Raw genomic sequence first — 27,789 nt, forward strand, 5'->3', positions numbered from 1 at the left:
CTGGATTTGCTCCTGTGTTGTCACTGGGTCTCAGAAGGCAGGGAAAGAGGGAAGACGACATTTTTGCTGGGTTTACCGGATTGATCTTGAAGCCTCCCAAATTGTTCTTTGTGGAAAATCCCAAGTTTAAGGGACTTTTAGAATACTTGTCCAGTGTTCCATTTGGATCCTTCGATTTTCTTTAAAAATGTAACTCTACTATCTGCTCCCTTGAGTTTAAAGCATGGCATCTCAGAATGTTAGCTTTCTCTTTTCTCATCAGTGAGCGCAAGGCTGGAGAGTCTACATGCCTGTATCAGGCAAAAGGGCACATGACAGGGTGGTATTTTGGGAGGCATGTTTGAGGAGATTTGCTTCAGCTGGTCTCCCAGGTCCTTTACCTTCTGTCCTTGAAGTAAGCTGGAGCAATCACTGGGGGTTGTCTTTGCCCTCAGCGACAGCCTTGGCTGAGTTGCTTTTAGCATTACGGCCTCCGCTGGAATAAAACGATTGACAAGACCAACCGTTCCTATCATTGCAATCACTTAGAAGTTTTTAAAGGACATTCTCTTCTCCTTTTATCACTCCATGAAATATCCCTACAAAAAAGTTGGCTTCTCCTGAGTGATGTGATTCCTCCTTTCTGATAATGAGAACTGTGCAACTGATCATATTTCCCTTGATCACCTGTGTCTCGGTGGCCTCTGGTCTTGACTTTCTACTCTACCTTAAAACTGGGATGTCTCAGTTGGCAGCTGGCTTCCATCTGCTACCTGGCTGCAGTTCTCAACTTGGGACCAGTTAAAGGTAGTGTCTTCACCAGGGTAAACAATCAGAAAATGATTACTTTCTGATAATTTGGGGCTTTCTCAGTTCAGTGAATGGTGTACACTTGTAATAATTGGTCTAATTCTTACTTATAAATGAAAACATACAAAATACATAATAACTGGGAGACTAATTAAAAGGGATGTTTTCTTAACCATTTTGATAATGTGAGTGCGACTTTCATGTGATGGGACTTTTTGGTTTCCACTTATAGAGAGAGTATTACTGTATCCTTTATTTTTAAATCTCTAATTCTACTGGGTCTCAAAATAAGCATACACTGCTTATTAACAGTGAGCCCCATACACTTTATGTTGTGCACATTACTATCTAAATGTTTTTATTGCAAGATACCTCAAAAGCATTATAGAACAAGGCAAGGCATAAACACATGAACATAAAAATAGAGTAAAAGTAAAATAAAGTAAAGTAAAAAGATTAAGGAAAGGAAAGTAAAATGAGTCCGTTCATTCTGCTTTGGGAGATGTCTATTCTGAATATAATAATCAGTTTCCATATTATTTCCACAACAGAAAACCATATTATTTTTTTCTCTTTTAAGACTTCTTTGAAGACATAAAAAATAGCATTACTACTTGTACTGGGTTAAATAGTGTTCTGCCAAAATTCATGCCCACCTAGAACCTCAGACTATGATCTTATTAGAAATAGAGTCTTTGCAAATGTAATTAGTTGAGATGAGTTCACACTGGCTTAGGGTGGACCTTAGATTCAGTGACTGGTGTCCTTATAAGAAGGCCATATAAAGACACAGAGAGACACATGGAGAGACGACCATGGGAAGAAGGAGGCAGAGATTGGAGTGATGCAGCTACAGGTCAAGGATTGCTGGCAACCACCAGAAATTAGGAGGGAGGTAAGGAAAAGATTCTCCTGCAGAGCTTCCAGGAGAAGCCAACCTTGATTTCAGACTTCTGGCCTCCTGAATCATGAGAAAGTAAGTATCTGTTGTTTTAAGCCACCCAGTTTTTGTTAATTTATTAATTTGTTACAGCACATAAATTGAGCATCTAAGTGGGTACTCCATAAATAACTGCCGATTGAGACCCTTCAAAAGGGAGAATTGTCAATAATAATCTAAACAAGAGGCACCTTCACAATAATTTTAAACAAAACTTTCTGATAAGGGAAAATTTTCTTTTTCTTTTGTCTTTTTTTTTCTTTCCTTCTTGTAAAAAATATACTGTGGTTCCATATAAAATGCTTTTATCATAGTTGCATTTTATAAGTTTTGATCTCAATATTACATCAATTGATTATAGCCAGAGAAACACATAAATATGAGGGATCAAATTCCATGCTTCAAACATGATACTACTCACAGAATATAAAGAGATTTTTATAATTTATTTTCTGTTAAGAATCACAGCTGGCTTCGTCCATTACATTGAGTTTCATTAACTTGACTACTCTTGAAAGATACTGATAAGACAGATGAACACTATTTGCAATATTTATGATAGAACACTAATGCAATGTATTTCTATGGTTGGTGAGCTTTCACGGTGTTGTAGGACATAGAGAAAAAAAACCCATAAAATGAAATGAAATAAAACAGAAGTGAAAGTTGATTTTTTCACTGTATTTTTCTAAGTGACAAGAGTATCTTATTTAGAATGGATCTATATACTTTGTATATCCAACAGATAAGTATATAATGAGTTTGGGGAAAAATATTAGCTGAGTAAATTATGTTTATGGAACAGTTCTTACCACGTGGTCCATAGAAGCATCACTCTGGTGTTCTATCCCCCTCTACTGGTCAGTAAACCAAATTACATTTAACCTTCCCCCCTGCAAAGTAGATTTCTTTTATAAAAACTAAAGCAATTCTTTTGTTCATTTGCTAAACCTAAAATAAACCTGCTCATGAATTAAAAAATTATACTTAAAATAAGTACTTCATAATTCATCTGTTTCTGTCTCCCCTACTGTCAGTCTGAGCTCCTCATATCTCTAGTAGCCAGCATACTGCTTAGCACAGTATACATACTCAGTAAATTTTGGATAAAGGACACATTGAGGCAATTTGCATAATTACATATTTTTTTATTTTTTTAATATATTTTGTTGATTATGCTATTACAGTTCCATATTTTCCTCCCCTTTATTCCCCTCCACTGTGCTCCCACAACCCACTCCCCCCCCGCCCCCGTTTAGTTCATGTCCATGGATTGTACAGCTAAGTTCTTTGGCTTCTCCATTTCCTATACTATTCTTAAACTCCCTCTGCCTATTTTGTACCTACTATTTATGCTGCTTATTCCCTGTACCTTCTCCCCTATTCTTCCCCCTCCCCCTCCCCTCTGTTTTACTCTGCATAGTTTTTGATCTTCTCTTTCTAAGTTCCTTTAAAATTTCATATAACAAGGGCTTGGTGATGATGAACTCCTTTAACTTGACCTTATCTGGGAAGTGCTTTATCTGCCCTTCCATTCTAAATGATAGCTTTGCCAGATAGAGTAATCTCGAATATAGGTCCTTGCAATTTGCATAATTATACAAATCTTCCTTTATTGTTAGTCTATGAAGTTCTTTGTTTCATATATATCATTACTGTATGGATTTATATAAAATTAGTAAAACAGTTATTTCCAACATATTGATTTCATATAAAATGCTAATTTTAACTTTAATTTATTTGAACAGTTTCAATGCTAGATTCATAGTCATTTTGAGTATAATTTAAGCTGGGCATTTTTCTGGTTACGTTATTTTGACTAGTTGCGCTTTATTAATTAAGGATGTTTATTGTTTATACAGAAGACCAGAAACAGTGGTGGCTTCTGTCTGAGTTTATTTCTGTTTCACATAAACATAGTCCAGAGGTGGATGTCGTCTGTTCATTCTGTCTTACTGCTCCATCCCGCCTAAGCTGTGTATACTAAGTAGAACAAACAGGTGCAGAGCCTTTGGGGGAGTGGACTAGAATAAATTCTATGTCACAGTAGCACAGCGGACGCCGGTATTCTGGCAGTTCTGACCAAAGGTGCTGATGGAGTGAGAGAGGAAGCCTTGGCCTAGTAAGAGGAAGAGAGAGAACCGGCCCAGGACGGCCCCATGGCTGCTGATCTATAGCCACCTTAGCTGTAAGCACAAAACTGAAAAAAATTTCCCATAAAAGTGTATAACCATGGAACTATCCTTAGCCAGTTTGGAGTTTGAATGAAAATTGTGCTTCTGGGAAGCCCCGGCCAAATAGTAATCTGGAAAAAAAAAGGGGGGAGGGGGGTGGTTCCAAGCAGCTACCGGGCAGAAGCAAATCTGAAACCCAGGTTGTTCACAAGCGAGGGCCCTTCTTGTCCCCTGACTGGGAATCCACAGGCTGGGGCCCGTGTTCCAGGGGCAGTTGCTGGGCGGCAGGCAGGCGCCTCTCCCTCGCAGTCTCTCTGGCAGCTGGTATCCAGCGCGGCAGCTGGGCCTGGGCCGGGGCTTTCCCACTTTTCAGGGTCGCTGCGCACCTGGTGACTGTGCCTTGCCTGTTTTAGGGCTTCCCGCTGCCCAGATGGCTGGCCAGGGATGCTGTTCTGCCAGCCTTTTTGAAGCACTTTCCCAGGAGCTGGACCACCACGGGGACGGATGGGCATCCCTCTGGGCCAGGGGGAGGAGGTGGGCCGCGGTGCGTTCAGGCCGCAGGGACAGTTGCGGGGGGCGGGAGGGTGTCCCAAAAGCGAGATACGGGTGGGCACCTCAGGGCACAGATGATGTCCTTACCGTCACCCCGCTTTCGGAACACTTTCCATACATTTGTGTGCCATCAATGAGCTGCTCCGGTGAAACACATCGAAGGCTTGACCACCTTGCTTCAATGGGGGCCAAGCCATGGAAACGTGCCAAAAGCCTGCTTGCATTATTGCAACGTTCATGGAACTCCCCAATGAGCCCACTGCCTGTGGCCCGTGCCCAACTTCCAAGAGCTCCTGGGAACCTCAGAGGTCTGTGGCTGGCTGCAGATGGCTGACCCTGCATTCTCCCCAAGGGTGTCCCCCGGCTGGGGAATTGCAGCTCCGGAGCGCTGCCTGCTCCGGAATGCTCCGCCTCAGGGCATTCCCGTGGGCGCACTTGCTACTCACATTTCCGGTTTCATCTAATGCCTTGGAGGCGTCTCTACTACGTTTTAACCTTAAACCATTTGCTATAGCGTAGACTTATGAAGCTTAATAAATGACATCAGTACTCATTGTTGTGTTTTCTGAAGATCCTCATGTCCACAGCCGTACCTTTAATCAGCTGACCCCCTGGAGTAAAACAAAAAAAGCCCCTGTTGTGCTTCAATCTTCTCTAGGCGACTATCAGGCCCCGCAACAGATGGGAGTGTGTGTACAGACACACAGTTTGGGAAGGGGGAGGGGACACCAGGTTTTGTAAAAATAATTTTCTTGGGAGGAGACTGATTAAATTCATTACGAGAAACAATATTTAATAAGTTTCCATATATTGACTCTGGACACGCGAACGCTCCGCGGGTGCCGCCAGGGGAATAGACTTCCTTTCACTTCAGAGCCCTCTGCTTCCGGGTCCACCATGGACCGGAAGTTCGCCGCGTTTGGCGCCTTGAATTCCAGCTTCCGGTGGGCCAACTCTCGCGACGCTCAGCCAGGTTCCCACGACGCCTCAGGGCTGAGGGTCCTTTCTGAGTGTCCTAGAGCACCCAGGCGCCTGTACCTTTGCCCCAGGAGGCTCTGGAACCGCAGCCTTTCGGTCGGGCTGTTGCCATGGCCGCGCCGGAGGCTGGGACCAGCCTCCTGGCGTTGGCGTCGTCGCCGTCGCCGTCGCCGTCGCCGTCGCCGTCGAGGAGGCGGCGGGTGGCAAGGCCGGAGGGCGGGACGTCCTCGCTTGCGCCCAGAGGAGAGGCGGCCTTGAGGCCCTCGCCGCCGCCCTCCGGCCCCGGAGGCGCCATGCTGCGCTGGCTGCGGGGCTTCGTGCTGCCCACGGCGGCCTGCCAGGATGACGAGGACTACTTCAACTACGAGATCCTCTTCCAAGACCTTGACCGCAATGGGGACGGAGTGGTGGACATCACGGAGCTGCGGGAAGGGCTGAAGAACTGGAGCTCTACGTTTGGCCTGCACTCGGAGAAGGTGACTGACCGAGAAGGTGGCACTGGTCATCTGGACAGACGTTGGGTGGAGGGGGAGCCAGACGCGCCCTTTCTGGAATTTCTTTCAAAGGCCCATGTAGGAAGGGGTGGAATCCTCTTCTGCGAGCCCCCCACGGCCAGTAATGCAGCCCCTGGAAGCACGATCCCAGCCTCCGTAAGACAGTCACTGTCCGCAGTGACCGCAGCCTTCTCCTGGGCTTTGGGAGATGCTGAGTGGGTGCCTGGGCACTCAGCATTTACTGAGCCCGCCCCGAATTTCAGGAGCTGTGTTAGCCCTCGTGCATGCAGGAGTAAAAGGCTTCTTTAATCAGGACCTTCGCACCTCGAGTCAGGCACAGATGGGCCCCCGGAGCTGCCGCCCCTTCCTGAGCTCCGCGGGGTCTGGGGCGAGTCAGACCTCGATCCACGGGTTTACACGTCAGCCGACTGTTTAGTACCTCGCCTAAATTAGGGATGTCTTCCTTCTCTTTGACTTGATTGTTTACAAACTGTTTAGAGAGAAGTGTCAGGATACCAAGAGAAAGTTATCCTATTTCCCTCCTATCAATGCTAAACAGCCTTCCGATACTACCCCGCTTGTTTCAGCTCTGTACGCGTGAGGTGTGTGTGTCAAGTCCGAACACTCGCATGGCTCAGGGAATTCCTTAAGAGTCCTGTGCTCTTGGGGAAATAAAAACTTTTTTTTATATAGGCACAAATATATATATCATGGTATATAATGATATGTAAAGAGTTGTGTGCTCCAAAACCTACTGCTCTGAATTCATTTTTATCTCATTATGTCATACCCATATCCTCCCACTCTGCTTAGTCCCTTTGGACCCATGACTTAATCAAACCATCTACGTGGATTTATTTTAGTTTGCCTCTGGCCCTGTCTCTTAGAACAGTCTCTGGTTCTACTTCCTTCTCTTAGCCCAGAATTCCAGGACGCTGCACCTCAGCCTGTCAAGTATCTCAGGCCTCTGTTAACCTGAGAAGGGGTATCCGAGAAGAAACCCGAGAGAGAGGTAGGAATCAGAGAGGAATGGTAGGGATATAGGAACAGGAGCGTGAACACCGACAGAGGGTGTAAACTGTGTCTTCAGGAATGGGAGCCTGTTCTGGAAGGTGATCATCTCCAAGCTGCCACTTGGAAGAAGATCACATATTCTGTCGCAGCAGGCCAGGAGCTCCCGGATAGTGCTGTCTGCGAGGGCTGGTGGGTCCTGTGGTCATTACATAGCCCCTCTGTTATGTAATAGGATCTTTGGTCCGAGGCAGCGTAACGTATACACTTGTTAACCGTTGGTTGGGTTGTCCTGATGACCGAGGCTCTGCAGGCAGGCGAGTAAGGCAAGCACCGGCCTAGAGGATGTGCTCGTGCTCTCTGCTTCTGCTTCTGTTTGATCGGAGCCGTGCTGTTCCATCCTACGGGTGGCTGCCGGGCTCACCAAAACCTACGACTTGGTGCTGGGTCTGACAGAACCCAACTCAGGATAGGCACCTCTGGCCAGGTGGCCATTTGATGTCCCGTAGTTAAGCACTCTGTTTCTACCATGGCCCTATAGAATGCTGGGAACTGTTAAAATTTTCCGCTGTGGATTCTTTTTTGAGGGGCTTGCTATAAACTCCATGCAACATTTTCCCTACCACTGGTCCTGGAAATACTTAACTGAGATGGTACACCGCCAAACCTTCATTGTCTCTATTATTTCTCACCCTCTGGAGTGCATGTATCTTAACAAGGCCGCCAACATATTGCTACTTCATGGTCATTTAGTCCAATTAACATGATGGCATCAAACTCTTTTTTTCTTGCAAATCTGAGTGCTCTCGGAGAAAGATCCCACTGTATACCTGGAAACCCAAAGAGCCTCTTCACAGTTCTCGGTTCCTGTCTTTCCCTTCCACTGTGTTGTCTCTGTGATCAAGTTACCGCCCACTTTCTAAAGACCTTTGGTGTCTTGCGGCCATTTTACCGTCTTCCCCCCTAGGTCAGAGGCTCATTTCTCCCCTGGATTTTTGCAAGAGTCTCCTTGCTAATCTTTTTATTTTTTGATATTTTCTCTCCCCCACCAAAGTCCACGGCTGCAGTGGCCTCTCTAACACTGCTCATGGCGCCTCTCTGCTCAGAGCTCATCAGTAGAACGCTGTCACGCACAGCCATCTTTCCCGACTTCATGAGGTTTGCTGTAATCAAGAACTGACTCTACTGTTACCTATTATTTTGAGTAAAGACATTCATTTGTATGTCAGGGAGTTTTTAAAAAAATATTTAACACTACTATAGCTGGAGCACTAGTTCATTAAAAATAAACCTAAACTAAACAAAATAAAAATAAATCAGTGTTACTTATTTCTGGCTACATTCTATATTGTCTGAGAAAGGTGAACCTGAGGCTTATCTTCCGATTTTTTAAAAAGTTGGCAAGTATTGAGGCATATTAGCACAAAACTGAGATGTTCTCCATGATGTTATCAGAAGGATTGAAAGGTAATTGAAACACGATAATTTTCTCACACTGTGACTTACTGTTATTTAATTCTATTTCCATGTGAGAACCATATTCCACTCATTGGAAAATACTCATTGGGAATTGATTGGAAATTCCTTTGTGGACTATAACTCCTCTCATGATATCTCCTCCTCTCTTGTCTCCTACTTTTCTCCCTTGTATTTTGTCCTTAGAAAATTGAAACTATTTAGGGTTGTTAGGAAGATTAAGTGAGTTTATATATAAAATGCTTAGAAGTGCTCAACAAATATTAGCTGTTGTTATGACTTTCCTTATTATTGTGTCTGCTGTGGTTTACATAAGTTCTGCCTGCTTGCAAATGCTGTCACGTATTCTTGCAATGTCTTTTCCCATTTGTCTGCCCAGTTAATGCCTGTTTTCTCTGCAAGTCTCAGCTCAAGCACTTCTCCTCTGCCACGGCTCTCCCGAATCCCCTGAAATTCCACTGTGCCTTGAGGACGTTCCCATTATGTCACCTAATAGCTTTTCCTTGGTTGTGTGAGCGGTCTCTGCTAGTCTGTAACTTCCTTCAGGGCAGAGCTGTATCTTGTCTTTCTTTCCTGAGCACCTAGTTCAGGGCCCACCTTGCAGTATTTTTCAATTCAACAAATACTAAGGGCCTTTCTGTGCCATACTTCGTGGCAGGCACTGACGGTATAAAGATGAACAAGACATGGAAATACAGATGATAGGCATTTAAAAATTATTAATTTTTTATTTCCAAAAGCCTAACACCACAGTGAGACTTGAACATACGCTCTTACCTCACAAGGCTTGGTCTGAAGCGATGAAGCTGTGGATCATACCAGAATTTCACATATTTTATCCCTTTTAACTAATGGAGTGTGAGGTCTCTAATGGCAAAACCTTTGTGTCTTAGAATCTTCATTCTTTTAAGGTACTTAGCATTCATTGATAACCTCAGGTAAATACTTCTAACATTCGTAGTTATTTGGAATGACATGGTGGCTATTGACTCTAGTATTGCACCAATTAAAAAGAAAAAAATTACTTAATGTCCTTAGCCTTGTAGCTGTGACTGAAAAGCTAGGCCAGTGGCTGCTGATGGAAATCGGCGCGCGTGAAGTACGCCCATGTTCAGTAGGGGCTTTGCTTGCAATGTGTCTGCAATGCTTTCTCCTTTCTTGCAGGACATTTTTAGAGCTGGAGATACCAATGATGATTCAGGATTGGACTTTCAAGAATTTATGCAATACCTTAAAGACCATGAGAAAAAAATGAGGCTGGCATTTAATAGTCTGGACAAAAATAATGATGGTGTGTATGTGTGCGTTTTATTCACAATTAGCTTAACAGGAATAATAACTGTCAGTACGAAAGTATAGGTTTACTAGCCTTTAACTAACTCCTACTATCAAAGATTCAATTCTCTTGCTTGTTTAGCAGTATTTTTTAATTCCTAAGAATAATATATAAAGTATATTTATTAGTATTATAATTTCTCTGTGGTTACCATCTTTTTAGTAAAATAATTTTGCCCTCTGAATTTATGGTTTCTTGGCTTAGTGAGAAGGTCTCTCCACTCTTTTGAAATATATGAGCTGAAAGCATCATGGTAGTTTTGAAAATGACATTTATTGTTTTCTTACTGATTTTGAAAATTTTTCATGTACAAGAAAGTTAGAAAACATGGACAAGCTCCCGAAAGAAAGTAAAGTTACTTGTAATCCTGCTGCCTAGAGATCAGGTTTAGCATTTTAATATATTTTTATGTTTTCTTCTAGACTTTTTGTCTGTTTTTTTTTTTTTCTCGGTTTCTTTTTCTCTCTTTGAATGAAATTGCAGTCACACTGTATAGTTTGGTGTCCTATTTTTGTTATTTTAATGTTATAATGTAAGCATTTCAACTTCACTTAATATGTTTCACAAGCCTAGTTTTTAATGACTCTAAAGTATTCCATTTATGAGTAGACTTATCTAATCATTCCCATATTGTTCGATATTTAGGATGTTCCCAATTTTGTACTCTTATACATAGTGCTGTGATCAATATCCATGCTGAGTTGCAGAGGAAAGGTATATGCTCTGTTTTTCTTTGGTACAAACCCTCAAATCTGAGAGACTAAATGTAGGGGTAGACGACCACTTCTGCATCTGTATCTGGCCAACCCACTGGGGATAATCAGAACCCAATTATACCCTATTTCAGAAACATGTTAATTTTTAAGTTTTGTGAATTCTAATTATTGTTCATTAAAAATTTTCCAAGTGAATTAGGAAAGTGATTTAGGGATTCCACGGATGTATTTATGGGTAAAACAAAACATAACCTGAATGTCTGAGGCCTTTGACCACCCACGTGGTTAAATTTCATGTCCCTTAATGCCCAACCACTGCGATTCAAGCTTCCATTCACTTTCCAGAAGGAAGTTCAGGCCTTTCTGGGCCCTTGTACTAAAATAGCAGCCACAGAAGCATTAGCAGTGCTACTTAGTGATATCTGTGAGTTAGGCTTGGTCATCATTTGCTGCTGACTGAGGACCAATAGTTCCGCTCTTGTGCTGTTTTAGAATTTCACTACCTCGTTGATGGTTACTGATCATCATTTGGAAGCTGGAAATCCTCCGTGTCAGATAAATCGATGAAATTAGGATGCCACTGGTAAAGATATTATGCTACCATTGTCCCTGGTAAAATTGCATACCAGTGCTGGTAGGTGTTGGTAATAACAGAGAATGCTCTTTCTGAGGCAGAATGGAAATCCCAGAGTAACATACTGACATACTGATTAGCAATATAGATCCTTTGATTTCTGCCTCAACTGCCCCACCCGGGACATCACCGCTCACCCCTGAAGTCCTGCAGCGGTACCACTCTGGTAGAGCCAGTGTCCCAGGTCCCATTGGCTTCATTTGTTTTGAGCACCTGAGCTGCAACATAGGCATGAAGCTCTGCTGTTGCTGCCTGTGCTGCTCTCCACATGGGCCTGAGAGCTCAGGCTCCGGCAGCCCTGCGGAGGCCCTGCTCGGACGGAGCTGCCTGCTCCGGGTGTCGTCGTTGCGGCTGCCCCAGTGGCTACCTTGGTGTGGCGCTCAGCCCGTTTATTTCAGCCTGGATGGTTTTGTGGGCAGGAAAGAAAATACCCTTCTTTGTTACGGGTTGAATTGTGTCCCCCCCGAAGATGTGTTGAAGTCTTACTCCCTGCCTTAGATGTGACCTTATGGGGAAATTTGGTCACAGGGACAAAGGCTGCTGAACTTGTGGCCTTTGTTGCAGCTGCCTTGGGGAACTAATACATTCCTCTGTCTTGGTTTGTTGCTGAATCAGACGGAGTCGGATACCAGAATAGTTTGGGCCTCAGAGCTCAGCTTTTCAGTTCACGCGAACATGCAGCCCCTTTCTCCCGAGTGTGCAAGGGCTTCCACATTGGTTAGAATAGGATGATTTTGGATATAGGTGTTACTCATTGACCTTGGAGCCAACATTTCCCCCAAAATTCTGTTACTGGATCTGGCTCACTGCATCAGACCTTTCCCTTCTTGCCTCTCTCAACATCATTGGTCCTCTTGGGACTCTCGCTTTTGTATGTGTTAAACATTATAGTAGGCAGAATTCCATTTTCACCCCCCCCTGCCGCTCCCCCAGGAGGCTTTTGGGCCTCGTAGTCAGTGGGGTGGAGAGGATGCCCGTGGGCCTGTGCATTACCCGGCTCACTAGCTGGGGGCGCTGAGGCGCCTGTGGGCCGACCCGTTCACTTCTCTCGCCAAGAAGTGCCTGGGCCCCTGCTCCTGTTCAGCCAGTGTCCATGGAACGCTATCGTAAATGTGTGAAGGAAGTAATTATTAAACATTGTTTCTCCGTTAAGATTCTCTTTTTAGATGGAGTTTTGTAGATATTGAGGAAATGGTGGGAAAAGAACTACCATTTATTGGACTCTTCCTGTCTGCCATGTCTGTTCTGGCGACTTTGTCTTCTGTATCTTCTTTCTCAGAGCAACTGTATTTTTCAGAGAATACCAGTGTTAATGAGGATTAAGTAATTTTTCTTTCTGTTGGCTGTCCCATGAGTCACAGCTCCCAGGATTTATGCCCTTGTGTAGCACCGAACCACATTGACCTGGGCGTGGCCATTGGACTTGCTTTGGCCATTAGGACATTACCAAGCCTTGTTAAGTCCTTACACACTGGGGCTTGTCCTCTTGGAATGCTCCCTCTTGAATACTCTGAGTCACCAGAAAGGAGGACTAACTACTCATCTGGAAAGACCATATGCAGAGAGATGGCATCTTGTCCCCAACTCTTCTACATTCCCATCTGAGCTGAGACATGTGAGTGAAGCCATCTTGGATTTCCAGCCGCAGTTGAACCTCCATGGAATTGGATTCTCATGAGTACCCCAGAACAAGACCAGGAGAAGAACCAGCAAGTTGACCCAGGCTCAGCCTGCATACTCATGATCAAATACAAATTGAAGATATACTGAATTTATAGTAGCTTTTTGACATTGCATATTTTTAAACTAGGTGGCACCAGAGTTGAATTTTTTAACATGACAAAAGTTGTCTTCCTATTTTAAAAGACTGAGTATCTTCAACTATTCGTTTGACCCAAGAGAGGAACCCAAGATACTTTGGACTTGGGGAGTGACATGATTAGATAGGTGTTTTAGGCTTTGAGGAGGATATGGAGTACTTAATGTTTCCCTTACAACATCCAGCAATGGGAGATTGAAATGCATAGTAGGCTTGTATTAAATATATTATTAGATTTGAGTTATTTAACATAGGATGTGGTTGTGTTAAAAAGAGTGTCGTGTTGTGTCTTAAGAATATTGTTTCCTTTTAAGCTTTCCTTATGAAATAGTGAGTGGCCTTATTTTCAGATCTTCAGAAACAGCTTTTTACTTTGTAAAGTAGGTACTTTTTACTTTTTTCAAGTAGGTACAATAATCAAGATCTGTCATAGATCTACAATCTTTTTTTTCTTTTTTGGAAACCCGTGGGGCCAGATATGTTTAGAAACTTAGAATTTGAATTTTTAGAAAAGCAATACAGTGCATATATGATATATTATTTAATGCTCCAGGTGGGGTCTGGGGCACCACTGTGTAATTATATACAGTTGACAAACATCAGGGCTTTGGGTGTCACTGACCCCCATGCAGTCAAAAATCTGAGTATAACTCTTGAGTCTTCAAAAAGTTAACTATAGTTGGCCCTTTACATCCGCAGATCCAACCAACTGTGGATTGAAAACAGTACATGTGGTTCATGCTTGTGAAGCCATGGTGGGGAGTGTGAAAATACTGTTTTCAATAAGAGGTTGGTTGAACCCGGGGACACAAAACCCATGGACGTGAATCCCCTGTTGTATTTATTGAAAAAAACCTGTGTATACATGAACCCATACAGTTCAGTCATATGTTGTTTAAAGGTCAACTGTCCATGAATATTCCTTCAGTGAAACAAAGGAAGAATAACACTAAATTAGATAAATAATTGACTAAAATTAACTTCACATCAGGTAAAGGCATGTTTTGCCACCAAGTGGGTTTTGTTGTCACATTTACAAAACGTTTTACATTTTGTTTTTATTTTTCTCATTCTGGAATGGAAAGCCCTTTTTCATTAAAGGATAATTGACAAAACGTCTTTTAGTTTTAGAGCTTTTTAGGTTTTGGGTTGTGAATGTAGGACTGTGAATATAGGCCTATAAAACACATGGAGTGTTTCAGACTATTGTGTTCTAAGTATATTTTGCCTTGTTATCTTCTCAGGTACTTTAACTGGACATTTTTTTTTCTTCACTTTTTTAAAGGAGTAATAGACCTTTCGGAACTAATTGCTGCTTTGGAATTACTGGGTGTACATGTTTCTGAAGCTCAGGCAAAAAATATTCTGCAAAGGTCAGCCTTTTAATAGTTTTCATTTTTGTTTAATATTCCACATTAGAAACTAATTTCTATAAATGTAGCTGTTCTCTCCCTCCCTCTCTCTCTCCCTTACTTCCTTTATTCCAACATTGCTAAGTTACAGAATTCCCATGAAGCGCGCAGCCCTCTAGTAACTACTTTTGTCAGACTGATGGAGTCTCGCATAGTTCAGCATCTGGCCATGTATACAGTATATTGTATACAGTTTCATAATTGTTTATAGGGAGAGGATCAATTCTACATCCATTATTTCTCGTTGGCTGGAACTGAACGGCGTACTGATCTTTTTGTTGGCAGAATGGATTTTGTCTCTTCGAATTTTCATTAAGAAAGATACAATTGAAAAAGCATTTCACTTAATTCTACCTTTTACTCAGACTTTAAAGAAACGACATCTGATGTATTTTTTGATTTGAGATGCTTAAAAATTAAGTAAATCCTCAATTTCACATGGTAAAATGTGAGTTTGATTAAAAACAAGGACAGCATGAGAAACTCTCACAGCCAAGAGGCACCTGAGGCGACAGGGTGCGGACATGGAAGCCCCGAAACAGAGAGGGGGCGTTACTTAAAAACTAAGGGGTGCTGAGCGAAGTGGGGACTTCAGTTAATCATGCTGTATCAATATCGGTTCATTAATTGTAGCAAACGTGTCATAATAAGGTAAGATGTTACCATTAGGGGACACTGGGTGTAACTTATATTCTCAATTCTTCTAAACACTAAAGTCTGTTCAAATACGAAAATACAGCAATACTCATGAAGCCTGAAGGAGTGGCTTCCACAATAAATGTGTAAGAGGCATTGACTTACTTTTTACAATGGTGCCAACCTCATGATAAATGGTGTAAGCACTATTTTTTTTTCTTTTAAATTTCAGCATTGATAGTGATGGAACAATGACAATAGACTGGGATGAATGGAAGTACTACTTTTTACTTCATCCGGCAACAAATATCAATGAAATTGCTGGTTTCTGGAAGCGTTCTACTGTAAGATTATTTTGTATTTTACTCTATGTTTATTTGCCATAAATGTCATAGCTGTTTTCACAATCACATAATCCCTATAATACTTCCAGCCTCAGTGGCTAAAGTAGTCTCTCCTAACAGCAGTCCCTCCTAATAGTGTTTTGCTAATTTAGCAAAGAGCTTACTGTTATACATACAAACACAGCTACCACGATTTCTTCGTTTGCTAAAACCTGGAACTTAAGATAGATACCCACCCATTTGCTGAAAGGGACCTACTTTGTGTTGAGAATAAATTATTCTCTTACAGTTCACTGTCCTAGAAAAGTAGAAAAATAATGTGCTTTTCTTTATTCACGATGGACTCAATTTGGGCTTCTGTCATGGGAAATGCAAAGTCAGATTAGGCTCAAAATTTTAGAATCAGAATGGATCAAATATGTCATCTCCCTGCTCTTTTTATATAACCACTTGCCTCAGAGTTGTGAGGAAAGAATGAGATTTTGGAATTAGGCCCCCCCCCTTTTTTTTTGCAGGGGGTTAAGCCAGTCCTTTGTTCATGACGTTTGCCTATCTGTACCTGCTTGTGACTTCTCACCTCCTCTTCATACACACTCGGGGAGGATTGAGGGCACAGGTTTTGGAGTCAGACTGTCTAGGTTTGAATCTCATATCTGCCACCCACTAGTTATAGGACCCCTCTCTGCCTCAGTTTCCTCAATTATGTACTGGAGATAATGGTAAGAGTTCTGAGAATTAGTGTATTTAGAAAAGGGCTGAACAGGTAACGTGTATTCAGTAGCTGTTGCTTGTTATGATAGACACTTATTCTAATGTCTCACCTGTGTTCTTAGATATGTATATATTCTTTGGAATCATACAGTGTTGTTTCATATGTGTGCTTTTAATTTTCATGGATAGTATTGTGCTAAAGGCCACATCTTCTTACATTGTTCACAGTACATTATGATTTTAAGATTTGCTACACATTCATCTAGTTTATTGCTTCTATCTTCTATATAGTATGCATTTAACACATCTTCCTTCATCCACTCCCCTAGTGATAGAAATGTAGGTTTTCTCCAGCTCCCTACCCACAAAAAAATGCTTTTTTCTTGTGTATCTTAAAAAATGTCTCCTGGATTTCTGAGTCAAAAGGAGCATGCATTTATAAATTTTACTAGGGTAGGTATCCAGTTTTAATTTATTGGAATACCATCTGGCTGTGTTATTTCTCAGAATGGCTTGCTAGGCCAGCTCATTCAGCAATGCAGGAAAGTTTCTGCTGTTCTACATATTACTGTTAATTGGTATTATCCAGTTTTCTGATATTTGCCATTCCGTTGGGCATAAAGTGGTATCTTGTTGGGTTAATGTGCATTTCATTGATTCCTAGTGCATTTTATACATTTCTTCATATAAATGTTATATGTTCACATGTGTTTTTCTCTGCATTGTTTGTATCTTTGTTTTTCTTATTTATTGAGATATAATTGATATATAACACTGTGTAAGCGAAGGGGTACAACATGATACAGGATACACACTGGGAAATGATTACCGCAGTAGGGTTAGTTAACACCGCCATCACTTCACATAATTACTATTTCTGTTTTATGGTAAGAACATTTAAGATTTACTCTCCTAACCACTTTCAAGTATATAATAAATGTCGTATTGTTAACTAGAGTCGCCATGCTTACATTGTTCATTGCTGTACGTGGGATTCCCAGAAGTTACTCATGTCACAACTGGGCTTTTGCCCCTTTGACTGACACCTCTCCATTTCCTCCACTCCCCACTCCACTCCCGGTAACCACCATTCCACTGTTTCTGTGACTTTGGCTTCTTTAGGTTCCGCATACAAGTAATATCACACACTATTTGTCTTTCTCTATCTGACTCATTTCACTTGGCACAATGCCCTCAAAGTCCCTCCAGAAAAAAGGAAGTAACAGGAATTCCCTCTCTCTCATGGTCGAATAATAAACCATTGTGGATATATATGTATATGTGTGTATATATTATATATAATATGTATACATGTACATTATATATGCATATATGTTTATATTATATACACACATGTTTATATCTGTGTGGGTATATACGTGTATATGTGGGGTGTGTGTATGTGTGTGTGTGTGTGTGTGTGCATGCATATTCACATCATCTTTTCTTCACATCCTTGCCAACACTTATTTCTTGTGTTTTAGGTAATAGCCATTCTCACAGGTATGAGGTGATAACTCATTGTGGTTTTGATTTGCATTTCTCTGATGACTGGTGATATGGAACGTCTTTTCATATATGTCAGCCATTGTATGTCTTCCTTGGAAAAATGTCTCTTTAGTTCTTTTGACGATTTTTTCATTGGATTGTTTTTGTCGTTGTTGTATTGCGTTGTATGAGGTTTTTATATATTTTGGATATTAATCCCATATCAGCTATGTGATTTGTAGATATTTTCTCTTGTGTCATAGATTGCCTTTTTATTTTGCTGATTATTTCTTTTGCTTTGTAGAAGTTTTTAGCTTGATGTAGTACCACTTATTAATTTTTGCTTTTGTTAATTATACTTTTGTGTCAAATCCAAAAAAACCATTGCTAAGACCAATGCCAAGGAGTTTTTTCGCTGTGTTTTATTCTAGGAGTTTCATGGTTTAAGATCTTATATTTAAGTCTTTAATCCATTTCAAGTTAATTCTTGTAAGTGGTCTGAGATGGGGTCCAGTCTCATTCTGCTGCATGTGATGACCCAATTTTCCCAGGACAATTTATTGAAGGGACTAACTATCCTTTTCCATCAGTTATTCTTGGCCCTGTTGTCAAAAATTAGTTGATTGTATATGTGAAGGTTTATTTCTGGGCTCTCAGTTCTGTTCCATTAATTTATGTATCTATCTGTATGCCATTACCATACTGTTTCAATTACGATAGCTTTATAGAACAGTTTGAAAGCAGCAGTGTGATGCCTCCAGTTTTGTTCTCTTGTCTGAGGATTGCTATGGCTGTTCAGGGTCTTGTGGTTCCATGTGCACTTTAGGGTTTCTTTTGTATTTCTGTGAAAAATGCTGTTGGAATTTTGAGGATCGCATTGAATCTAGATGGCTTTGGGTAGTAGAGACATTTTAACAATATTAATTCTTCCAGTCCATAAGCACAGCATATATTTCTATTTATTTGTTTCTTCTTTAATTTCTTTCATCAGTGGGAGTTGGTTTTATATTAAATCTATATGTGAATGCATTATTAAACATCTTTTGGTCTAGTACAAGTGCTAAGAACACAGTCAGTCTCCATTAACAGGAGATGAGCTAGGAAAAAAAGTCTTGTGGTTTTTGGTCTCTGTAAAAAGTTATCCTCTTAATTTATCAAGTGTTCACACTTTTTTCTACCGTCTAATTCTGTTTTTGCATTTTATCAGATCATTGACATAGGGGAGAGCATAGCTATCCCAGATGAATTTACCGAGCAAGAAAAGCGTTCTGGAGACTGGTGGCGGCGATTGGTGGCAGGAGGAATAGCTGGCGCGGTTTCACGGACGTGCACGGCGCCTTTTGACCGCTTGAAACTCATGATGCAGGTGGTTAGCGCACGCGTTCACTGGCCCTTATGCTTTAAAGGAACTTGAAAAGTCCTTGATAATTTTCAAAAGAAATGTTTTGGCACTTTTCATACTAGTCATTAAAGTTGTACATTTTTCTGAAAATGTAAATTATTTTATAATATTTTCAATATTAAAAGATATCTTAATTTTTTTAAAGATGCTTACATGCTATTTAAGTTCATTTTTATTTGAAATAACAGAACCACTCTATTGGAAGTTTTTTTCAGAAATATAACTAAATCTATTAAAGAAGGATAGGACACCATTAATCTAATTTATTAGTTATTATTTCTAGTCTCTGACACCTACATAATAGTATGGTTCTACTCTACTATTTAAGTACTAAGAATATTTCTAAAAATTGGAAAATAAGTTACTTAGAATTATCTCATTAAAGGTAGTATTGTCTAATTACCTTTTATTTTACTGAGTAATGGATTATAAACAGTAGTTATAAAATAGTGCATGGTTTAATCTGTAAATAATTAAATTTAATATTTGCCAAATACTTTGTATGCAAAGATGCAAAAATTAGTAGTACACAATCTAGTGAATTTAAATGTGTAATTAAATTTACATACCTTGGTGTTTTATTGCTTTTTGGATTTTTTCTAACATGGTGGCTTTCGGTAGTGGATTATGAATAGTATTTTAAATTGATGTCTGATCTTTTCTAAGATCTTAGAAAATCTTACTTATGACTGACTCAGATTTAGAGGTAGGAGCTGTCAAAGCAGACAGCTTCCATCTCTCGGCAATCTGTTCCTGGTATTTTTCTTTGTCTTCTTCCATTTTCCTGGCCAAATTCTGCAGCCTCTGTACTCTGAGCCTCTTCTGTAGTTTTATTACAGTGCTGCTGCTTCAAAGCCACAGTCGAAGTTTGTGTGGGCGGGCCATGTGGAGCGGCATGCAACTGAGTTTTGGGGACTTTGGTCCTTGGGTTCATACCTTCTTTGTTCTGGGGCTTTCTGACAACGTACTGGTGGCCATCATTGTTGCTAGAGAGATTGGAAGGTCTACAGATTCTGTTTGCTCTTTTGGGCACCAGGCGATGAGGCACAACCATATCAATTAGTCCAGGAGTACCTTTCTTCTCTTTTCTTCTAGGTTCATAGTTCAGGGTCAAGAAAAATGAGGTTAATTGGTGGGTTTGAGCAGATGGTAAAAGAAGGTGGAATTCTTTCTCTTTGGCGAGGAAATGGTGCAAATGTTTTTAAAATTGCACCAGAGACTGCTATCAAGATTGGGGCCTATGAACAGGTAAAATGCTATTATCTGTGGAATTTATAAGAACGATCACATTTTAAATTCCATGTTGAAAAAATTTAGGCTGTCATGAGAGAGAAAACCAGAGTGTTCACAAGCAATAGATGCCAATTTAAATATAAATGGCTTTATTTTTTCTCATTTGATCATTTTTTGTTCTCATATTGCTTTTGTTTATAAGGGATGTTCCATGGATTACAGTATGTTATCGTAACTGGTGAGTATTAGTAGTTCTTTAAATTTCAATGTCATAGTGCAAGAAGCCCTCACAAAAACATTACAATATTTGTTTTCTTTTGAGCAATTTGAGTGGTTTATTTAAAATTTGTTAATCTGATTTAAGATTTTAGTTTTTCTTAAATAATTCACTTGGAGATGAGCTCTATATATTTTCAAATAGTATAAATTATCAGCATCACATAAGAGTCCAAGAATGCTCTCTGCACATCTCAGGTTTCTCATTTTCTGGGCTGGACTGGCTCTGAAAGCTCTGGAGAAGGCCCCGAGGCAGAAGGGCTGGGAGGTGAGAGGCTTCGGATGGGCTCTGTCAGTGAGAGTCTGCCCGGGGCTGCCCAGGTGCGGTGAGGGGCTCCCGAAGTGCCCGCTGCGGCCAGCTGCCTGCCTGCTGAGGTTTGGGGGCCTGCTTCAGAGATCTGTGAGACTATGCTTATGGATTTGCTAACTATACCTTTTTCCCTCCCAAAAAACCTTTTTATACTTCTTGTCTTTTTGTTTCCAGTCAACATCATGTGAACTAACCACATCCAAAAATCTCTCATGGGATATTTTGTTTTCTAGCTCCTGCGCTCAGTCATTCCCCTTCTCTGTTAACTTTATAGGAGGCTACATTGATGTCAACTGAAACAATAGGCTGAAATCAGATGACAACACCCTTAATCTGAATTTTGCAGACAGGCATGCTCTTTAGGACAATCTTCCTTCCTTCTGTGTACAGAAGCAGGTGGCTTTTCCAACTTGGAAAACCACATTTCTTGACTGTCCAGCCCTATTCCCTTCCACCTCTGCTTGCAAACTGGCTTTGGAGAAGGCCCTGAGGCAGAAACGTAGAGAGATGCCTTACTCACGTTTCCTCGATCTTGCTAAAGGCAGCACCGAGCGGGCAGCACTGACAGCATTCTGTGACTTCACAATCAGTTTTCCTGGAACTTCCGTCTCAGAAAGCACATGGTCTGCCTTCCAGGTGATCCCAGCAGGCGGTGTCATCAAGCACTGCCACCAAGCATCAGACAGAACACCAGCTCCTTAGACAGCACTGTCTGTGTCCCACTAACAGCAAAGCCAGGGCCACGCCTTTTAGGTGTTAATTATGACAGCACCCCACATCTGGTAACCGATTTCTGTACCCGTTAGGGTTCATTCTGAGCTGTTGTAACGAAGAGATACCAAAATACAGTAGCTGAAATACGACAGAGGCAAGGGGTCCAGGGCTAACGGTATCTTCAAAACACGGCTTCAGAGGTCACAGCCACCTGCCATTTCCCAGGTGGAGGAAAGAGGAGTCCAAGCGTCTTTAAGGAGGTGTCTCAGAATTTGTATACCCAACTTCCCTTCCCATCTTATTAGCCAAAATGAGTCACTTGGCCACCCAGCCCAGCTGCAAGGCAGGAGAGGGAAATGCAGTTTGTAGCTGAGCTGGCTCTGTTACTAAACAGAAGACGGGCACGGGGCGCAGTCAGCAGTGTCTGCCGCCCTAACCCATCCCGCTCCCTGATGGGGAGCGGCGCGTCCGAGAGCTGGAGAGGTAGTTCTCAGGGAGCAGCTCAGTTGCACTGATGAGAGACCCCTGGAAAAGATAAACAGGAAAGCATCTTGCCTGGCGGTGGGGGGTGGGGGGGAAGATCAGCTGCTTGCTAAGGCTGCCTGGGATTCTAAATGGGTTTCCAGTTTCGGTGTCATGAACCTTGACCGACTTTCGTTCTTGTGAAGCCTGACCACTGCACTGATTTCTGTTTTCCTTATTTCCACATGTGCTCTTGCAATAACCTCCCCGTTTCTTGACCTAACCAGAGTAAACTGCTGTCCCTTGTAACAAAAAGAGACTTCTGCATTAAGTTACTCTTCCTGATTCCCCAGTAACTGAAAGATATTAAGTGCCTTTCTCGTGAAAGGGGTGGGGCTGAAAAGAGATAAAAGATACAATCCCTGCCCACTCCATGTCATTTGTATGCCTGTTATGAAAGAGTACTACATTCATGAATATGCTTAAGTGACTTAATGTTGCTAACTTATTCTGTAGAAAAAAGGGAAAAGGTTCTTATGATCTTGGACAATTGCATAAAAATTAAAGTCAAGTATTCTAGCCCTGGCTGGTGTGGCTTAGTAGATTGAGCAACGGCCTGCAAACTGAAAGGCTGCTGGTTCGATTCCCAGTCAGGGCACGTACCTGTGTTGCAGGCCAGGTCCCCAGCAGGGGGCATGTGAGAGGCAGCCAATCAGTGTTTCTCTCCCTCCATTTCTCCCTCCCTTCCCATCTCTCTAATAAATAAAATCAGGTATTCTACTAGATGCTAATATCAGGTGTCTAGAATGCTTTTTTAAAAATAGTTTTATAGTACTAATTAAACACTATATATTCCATTTCAGTAATATTATATATTCCAACACTTTTATTTATACAGTATAAGAAGTGGCTTAGTTTTGATGGCGCTAAAATAGGAATTATTGAGAGATTTATATCTGGTTCATTGGCTGGTGTGACTGCTCAGACCTGTATTTACCCCATGGAGGTATGTTTTATTATACAATTTTAACTAAAGTAATGCTTTTAATTCAAATTATAACTTTTAAGAAACAAATGAATCCCGGATCAAGAATTTGTACAAAAAACAATTTTATAGCTACAGAATTTAAATTCACAGCAAGTATCAATTAGCCTTAGTTGATTTTTTGTTGTTTTTTAGAATAAAGGTATGTTGTAGATGTACCAAGAAGACAACATTTTCATTGTCTGCTGTTTCATTAATTTACTCATTAATATTGCACACCCACTAGGTGTCAGGTGCTCTTGCAAATCCAGACACGAGTCAGGCAGGCCTTGGTCACGGAGCTTCTCATAGTCAAGCGGGAATAAAACACACACACCAATGATGATGGTCCAGGACAGAAGATAAAAACTCCAGAAGGGAGATCAACATGAAGTACCGATGGAAATTTAAAGGGCAGAGATTATTTCCAGTTAGGGATTCCATGAAAGACATGAATAGAACGTGGGAGCTTGGCTTAGAGTCGGGACATTCGGATGTCCTGGGTAGAAGAGAGTGCGCTGCACCGGATGGGACGGGGTTTTCAGAACAGGCTTGTCTGAAGCGCAGGGTCCTGCAGAGCAGACCCTGGAACAAAGGCTCCCGCCTGGCCGCTCAGGGGCTGCCCCATCAGGACGTGCGGGTTGCCCAGCCGACAAAATTGATACTTAAAAATAGTCCTGGATGCTTTGGAGAGTTATTTCCCCAACATACTATGGAGAGCCCCCTTAAATTAATGGAAGTTAGGAGGACGAGGAGCGAGGCTCTAGCAGAAGAAGTACGAAGAGCATGGGGACACGGATCACAGCCTGCTGGAGTCACTGTGGCCCTCACAGCCCGCATGTCACTGCTTCAGGAGCGACACCTGAGCCCTGGTCACAGTAAACGACAGTTTATGGGCCTCACTGTTACAGTAGTTCCTAAAGGACGTATTTAAGCATGCAGAGGGTTTGTCTCCACATGAGCATGGCCGTATACTTTTTCTAAACTTGAATTTTGGCTGTCGTTGCTTTATTCTGAAGCAAAAATGTTGCCTCAAATGAATTTGTTTCAGAACATGCTGCCTTATAGACCATTAAAGGAGTTTTAATGAATGTATCAATCAGAGCCACAATGATTAGTTATATTCGCCTGTTAAATTTTTTTTATAAAAAAGCTCTATACTGTATCAGTTCGTTATTGAGTCAATTAGTATGAAATCAAAATTATGTTTAGAGCTGCTTTATTTTTTGATTTCTATGATAATTGGTAAACATTGCGATATAATAGGATTTTCCTGATTGCTAGCTGATCGATGTGTTTTTATTATATCCTTTCACATTTAGGTTATAAAGACCAGACTGGCTATAGGCAAAACTGGAGAGTATTCAGGAATTGTTGATTGTGGCAAGAAGCTTCTGAAACGAGAAGGTGTTAGAACCTTTTTTAGAGGTTACGTCGCTAACGTGCTGGGCATTATACCTTACGCAGGCGTAGATCTTACTGTCTATGAGGTGAGTCTGTTCTCATAGTATGACAGTGTGTGTTCGATTTGAAGATTTGCTACCATAATAGTTTTTATTCTAAAATACTGGTCATAAATGACTTTTCATGAAGTAGCTTCTGACCAAGAAGTGAATTGACTGGTTTTATTTGGCTTTTCATTTATATGTTTGTTGTCTGGTAGGCTAATAATAATTTTTTTGTTTGGTGTTTGTGTGTGTGTGTGTGTGTGTGTGTGAGAGAGAGAGAGAGAGAGAGAGAGAGAGGTATTTTGGTAATAATAATTATAGACCAAAATGCTGATCAAATATTGGTTTTCAGCTCTGGATCTTAACAGAATTACCTATATGTGGATTGATAAAAAATAAGATTCTTGGGCTGCATCTCAAGATATTCTGATTTACTTATTCTGGGGAGAGGCCTGGGATTCAGGTTTGGCGACTCCCTTGGAGCACCTGGTGAGCAGTTGTGATAAAGAAAACAGATAGTATTGCACAGTTGTGGACACAGGAAGCGAGGAGAGGAGTGGTGGGGAGCACGGTGGGGGGAGAGGCAGGATGGAGACGGGCAGCCGCCCTAAGAGCGTGGGCTGGGCAGGCAGGCCTCCGGGTCACTCCCCTCTCAGCCAGTCATTTTATTTTTATGGCCATGTATCCCTTTCAGGCAGATCATCTTAGCAACGTGCCATTTGGTCATAAGAACCAGGTGACAGGATGTGGCATACTAGTATCACTTCCATTCGTTCTCAGTGCAGGAATGACAGCGCTCTAGGCACAAGCTCAGCGGTATTTTTGGCAGGTGGTTCCAGCATCCTGAGAAAGAGAGCCAATTTCATTTAGCACTTAAAAGATGTGTTTATTTTCTTTGTAAAGAAAGTTTAAAGTATTGAATATTATAACATGTATTTCTTTTCCTTTTTGTTTTCTTGCCTCTGTGATCTTATTAAAACAATTTCTTTGCTCCTGTTTAATGTTAGCCTCCCTTCATTCTTTTATTTTTATACTTCAATATCTTTTGCGTTCATGCCAGAGTGATATTACATATTTCTCTTTTTATTATTGTAATACTGTAATAAATGCACACTGAGTAGACATTTTTGAAATTTATTTTTTCAAAAGCATCAAATTGTACATTTCATAGTAAATTGGCCCAGTATGTAATTTAATAAATTGAATAAATGAACAGTTCTAAAAGCACTTAGTGATATTTTAAACCCACTATTGTGAAATAATTCCATCTAGCTACTTTCATTAAGGAAAAGCAGATTTGGAAAGAGAAATCTTTCTTAAAAGCTGGGACAGTATGGTTTTGTTAACTTAGAGTGGATTAGCAGTCTTTCCTGCAGTCCTCTCGTGAATCTCGCTGAGGCTGTGCAGAATTTTGCTTGGGTCTTTGAATATCATTACACACCAAACCATCAAGCAAAACAAAACCCAAAATAAACAGAGCCCACACAGACACAAACATAGGAGAATATAAACAGGTTGTATGAGTAGATTTATTTGGAAACATCTGCACACACTGTCCCTGATGGCACAGCAGGGCAGCCGTCTCTGCACAAGAAGCAGGCAGTCGTTCATAAAGATTGTGGAAAGGACAGTTATTAAAATCAAGCAACCAAGCTGGGCTCCCACCGATCAGCTCTGTGACCTGATAACTTAGTCTCTCTGAACGAGTTTCCTCACTTACAAAATTCATACAGTGGAGAGAACACTAGTGACTTCTCAGGTTTCTGTGGGTATTAAATGAGGTCACATCAATGTAAATGCTCAATATAATTCTCCACTCAAGAAGCTACTCATTAACGTTTACTGAAGTTGTGTGAGCAATGAACTTATTCTACTTAAACTTGCATAGTAGTTAAAGGAGATTTACCGCCTTCCTCTCTTCCAGCTTTTGAAGAATTACTGGCTGGAACACTATGCAGGCAACTCTGTAGACCCTGGGATAATGATTTTGCTGGGATGTAGCACATTGTCTCACACGAGCGGTCAGATCGCCAGCTTCCCTCTGAACCTCATCAGAACACGCATGCAGGCTCAAGGTGAGTGGTGTTGTTTTTAAACGAAGAAGTACGTTTAAGAAGTTAATAAATTAATAATTAATAAAATCATTATTTAATGAATCAATAAAAACTAAGTTAAAAAAGTCGTTTTAAATGAGTAGAAATGAATGATTTCAAAATCAGAAAAACTGTAGAATTGCTAAATTGAAAGCTCACTTTCTGATTTTTAAAGCATGACCTTGAATTTATTGTGTTATTGGAAAGCCTTTTGTGAAGTTCTTCCACAGAGTTCTGTTTGGGACTCTCCACCTTCCTTTGGCGACTGATGGTCTTTTTCCAGAGTTTATAGTTAGGAAGTGCCAGGCAGAGCAGTAGAAAAGGCTTGCTTTCCTCAGATTGGCTCAGCAGTGACCCAAGATGAACATGCAATGTCCCGGTCATATCCTGCTTCGGGAACTTAGACGCGTGTGGAGTTGAACGCCATCGTTCTGCTTTCCCATCCACTTGGCGAGGAGATAGGAAACGGGAGGCAGGGCATCTGCTTCATTCTTCTCAAGGGAACTGTCGGGAATTTAGATTTTAAGAAAATACCCATTTTACTTTTCACGGAGGAAAAATACCCCTCACATAATCCTATTATTATCTTCCAGAATAAACTCTTTAAGGGATCATCTGGTAAGTGATATTCATTTACATTCTCTTCCTCCCTTCTTTTTGGGAAGGGTTTTGGGTTTAATTTATATTGCAGTCCAGGAGAGGAATCTCTCTGACCATCCCTTCACCTATCCATCCCCCTATCAAAATAAGTGTCACACCCAATTCCCGGTGCTCCTTTGAGATCTCTTATTAAAGACTTTCAAGTGCTCTTCCATTGAATTTTCTTGCAGCAATGGGAAGATTTTATATCTACGCTGATCGGTGCGGTAGCCATAGGGCTCACCTGGCTGTCGGGCACCTGACCAACTGTTGCTTGTGTCGCTGAGGAACTGAGTTTTTAGTTTTACTTAATTTTTATTATTTGGATTTCAGTAGCCACGTGAGCCTGGTGACTACTGTTGCCCGCACAGGACTGTCTATGGGCAGGGGGAGAGGAGCGCTCTGAAGGAGCCTCAGTCCCTGTGAATTCCCAGTAGTCGCTGGACTGTCCCAATGCATAAAGATAAAATAGTGAATTACACTTTTTTTTTTTTTTAATTCATAGCACTGGAGGAAAAAGGAACAACTATGATCCATCTCATTCAAGATGTATATAACAAAGAAGGAAAAAGGGGATTTTTCAGGGGTTTCACCCCAAACGTCATGAAAGTGCTTCCTGCAGTAATCATCGGCTGTGTGACTTATGAAAAAGTGAAAGGGTATTTTGGATTAATTTAG

General features: G+C 41.3%; 1 protein-coding gene across 1 annotated transcript; it reads left to right on the top strand.

The window, feature by feature from the left end:
• The first annotated feature begins 5,726 nt into the window (after positions 1-5,726).
• LOC129063951 (calcium-binding mitochondrial carrier protein SCaMC-1-like) lies at positions 5,727-27,789 on the top strand. Its single transcript, XM_054565075.1, has 10 exons — positions 5,727-5,909; positions 9,579-9,705; positions 14,205-14,292; positions 15,200-15,311; positions 18,718-18,876; positions 20,008-20,160; positions 22,806-22,913; positions 24,254-24,421; positions 26,304-26,454; positions 27,617-27,789. Exons 1-10 carry the CDS (start codon positions 5,727-5,729, stop codon positions 27,787-27,789), a joined length of 1,422 nt encoding a protein of 473 aa, XP_054421050.1.

This window comes from Pteronotus mesoamericanus, unplaced genomic scaffold (genome assembly GCF_021234165.1).
Source record: "Pteronotus mesoamericanus isolate MK-2021 breed Mesoamerican mustached bat unplaced genomic scaffold, CSHL_Meso_final scaffold_99, whole genome shotgun sequence".
Classification (NCBI taxonomy): domain Eukaryota; kingdom Metazoa; phylum Chordata; class Mammalia; order Chiroptera; family Mormoopidae; genus Pteronotus; species Pteronotus mesoamericanus.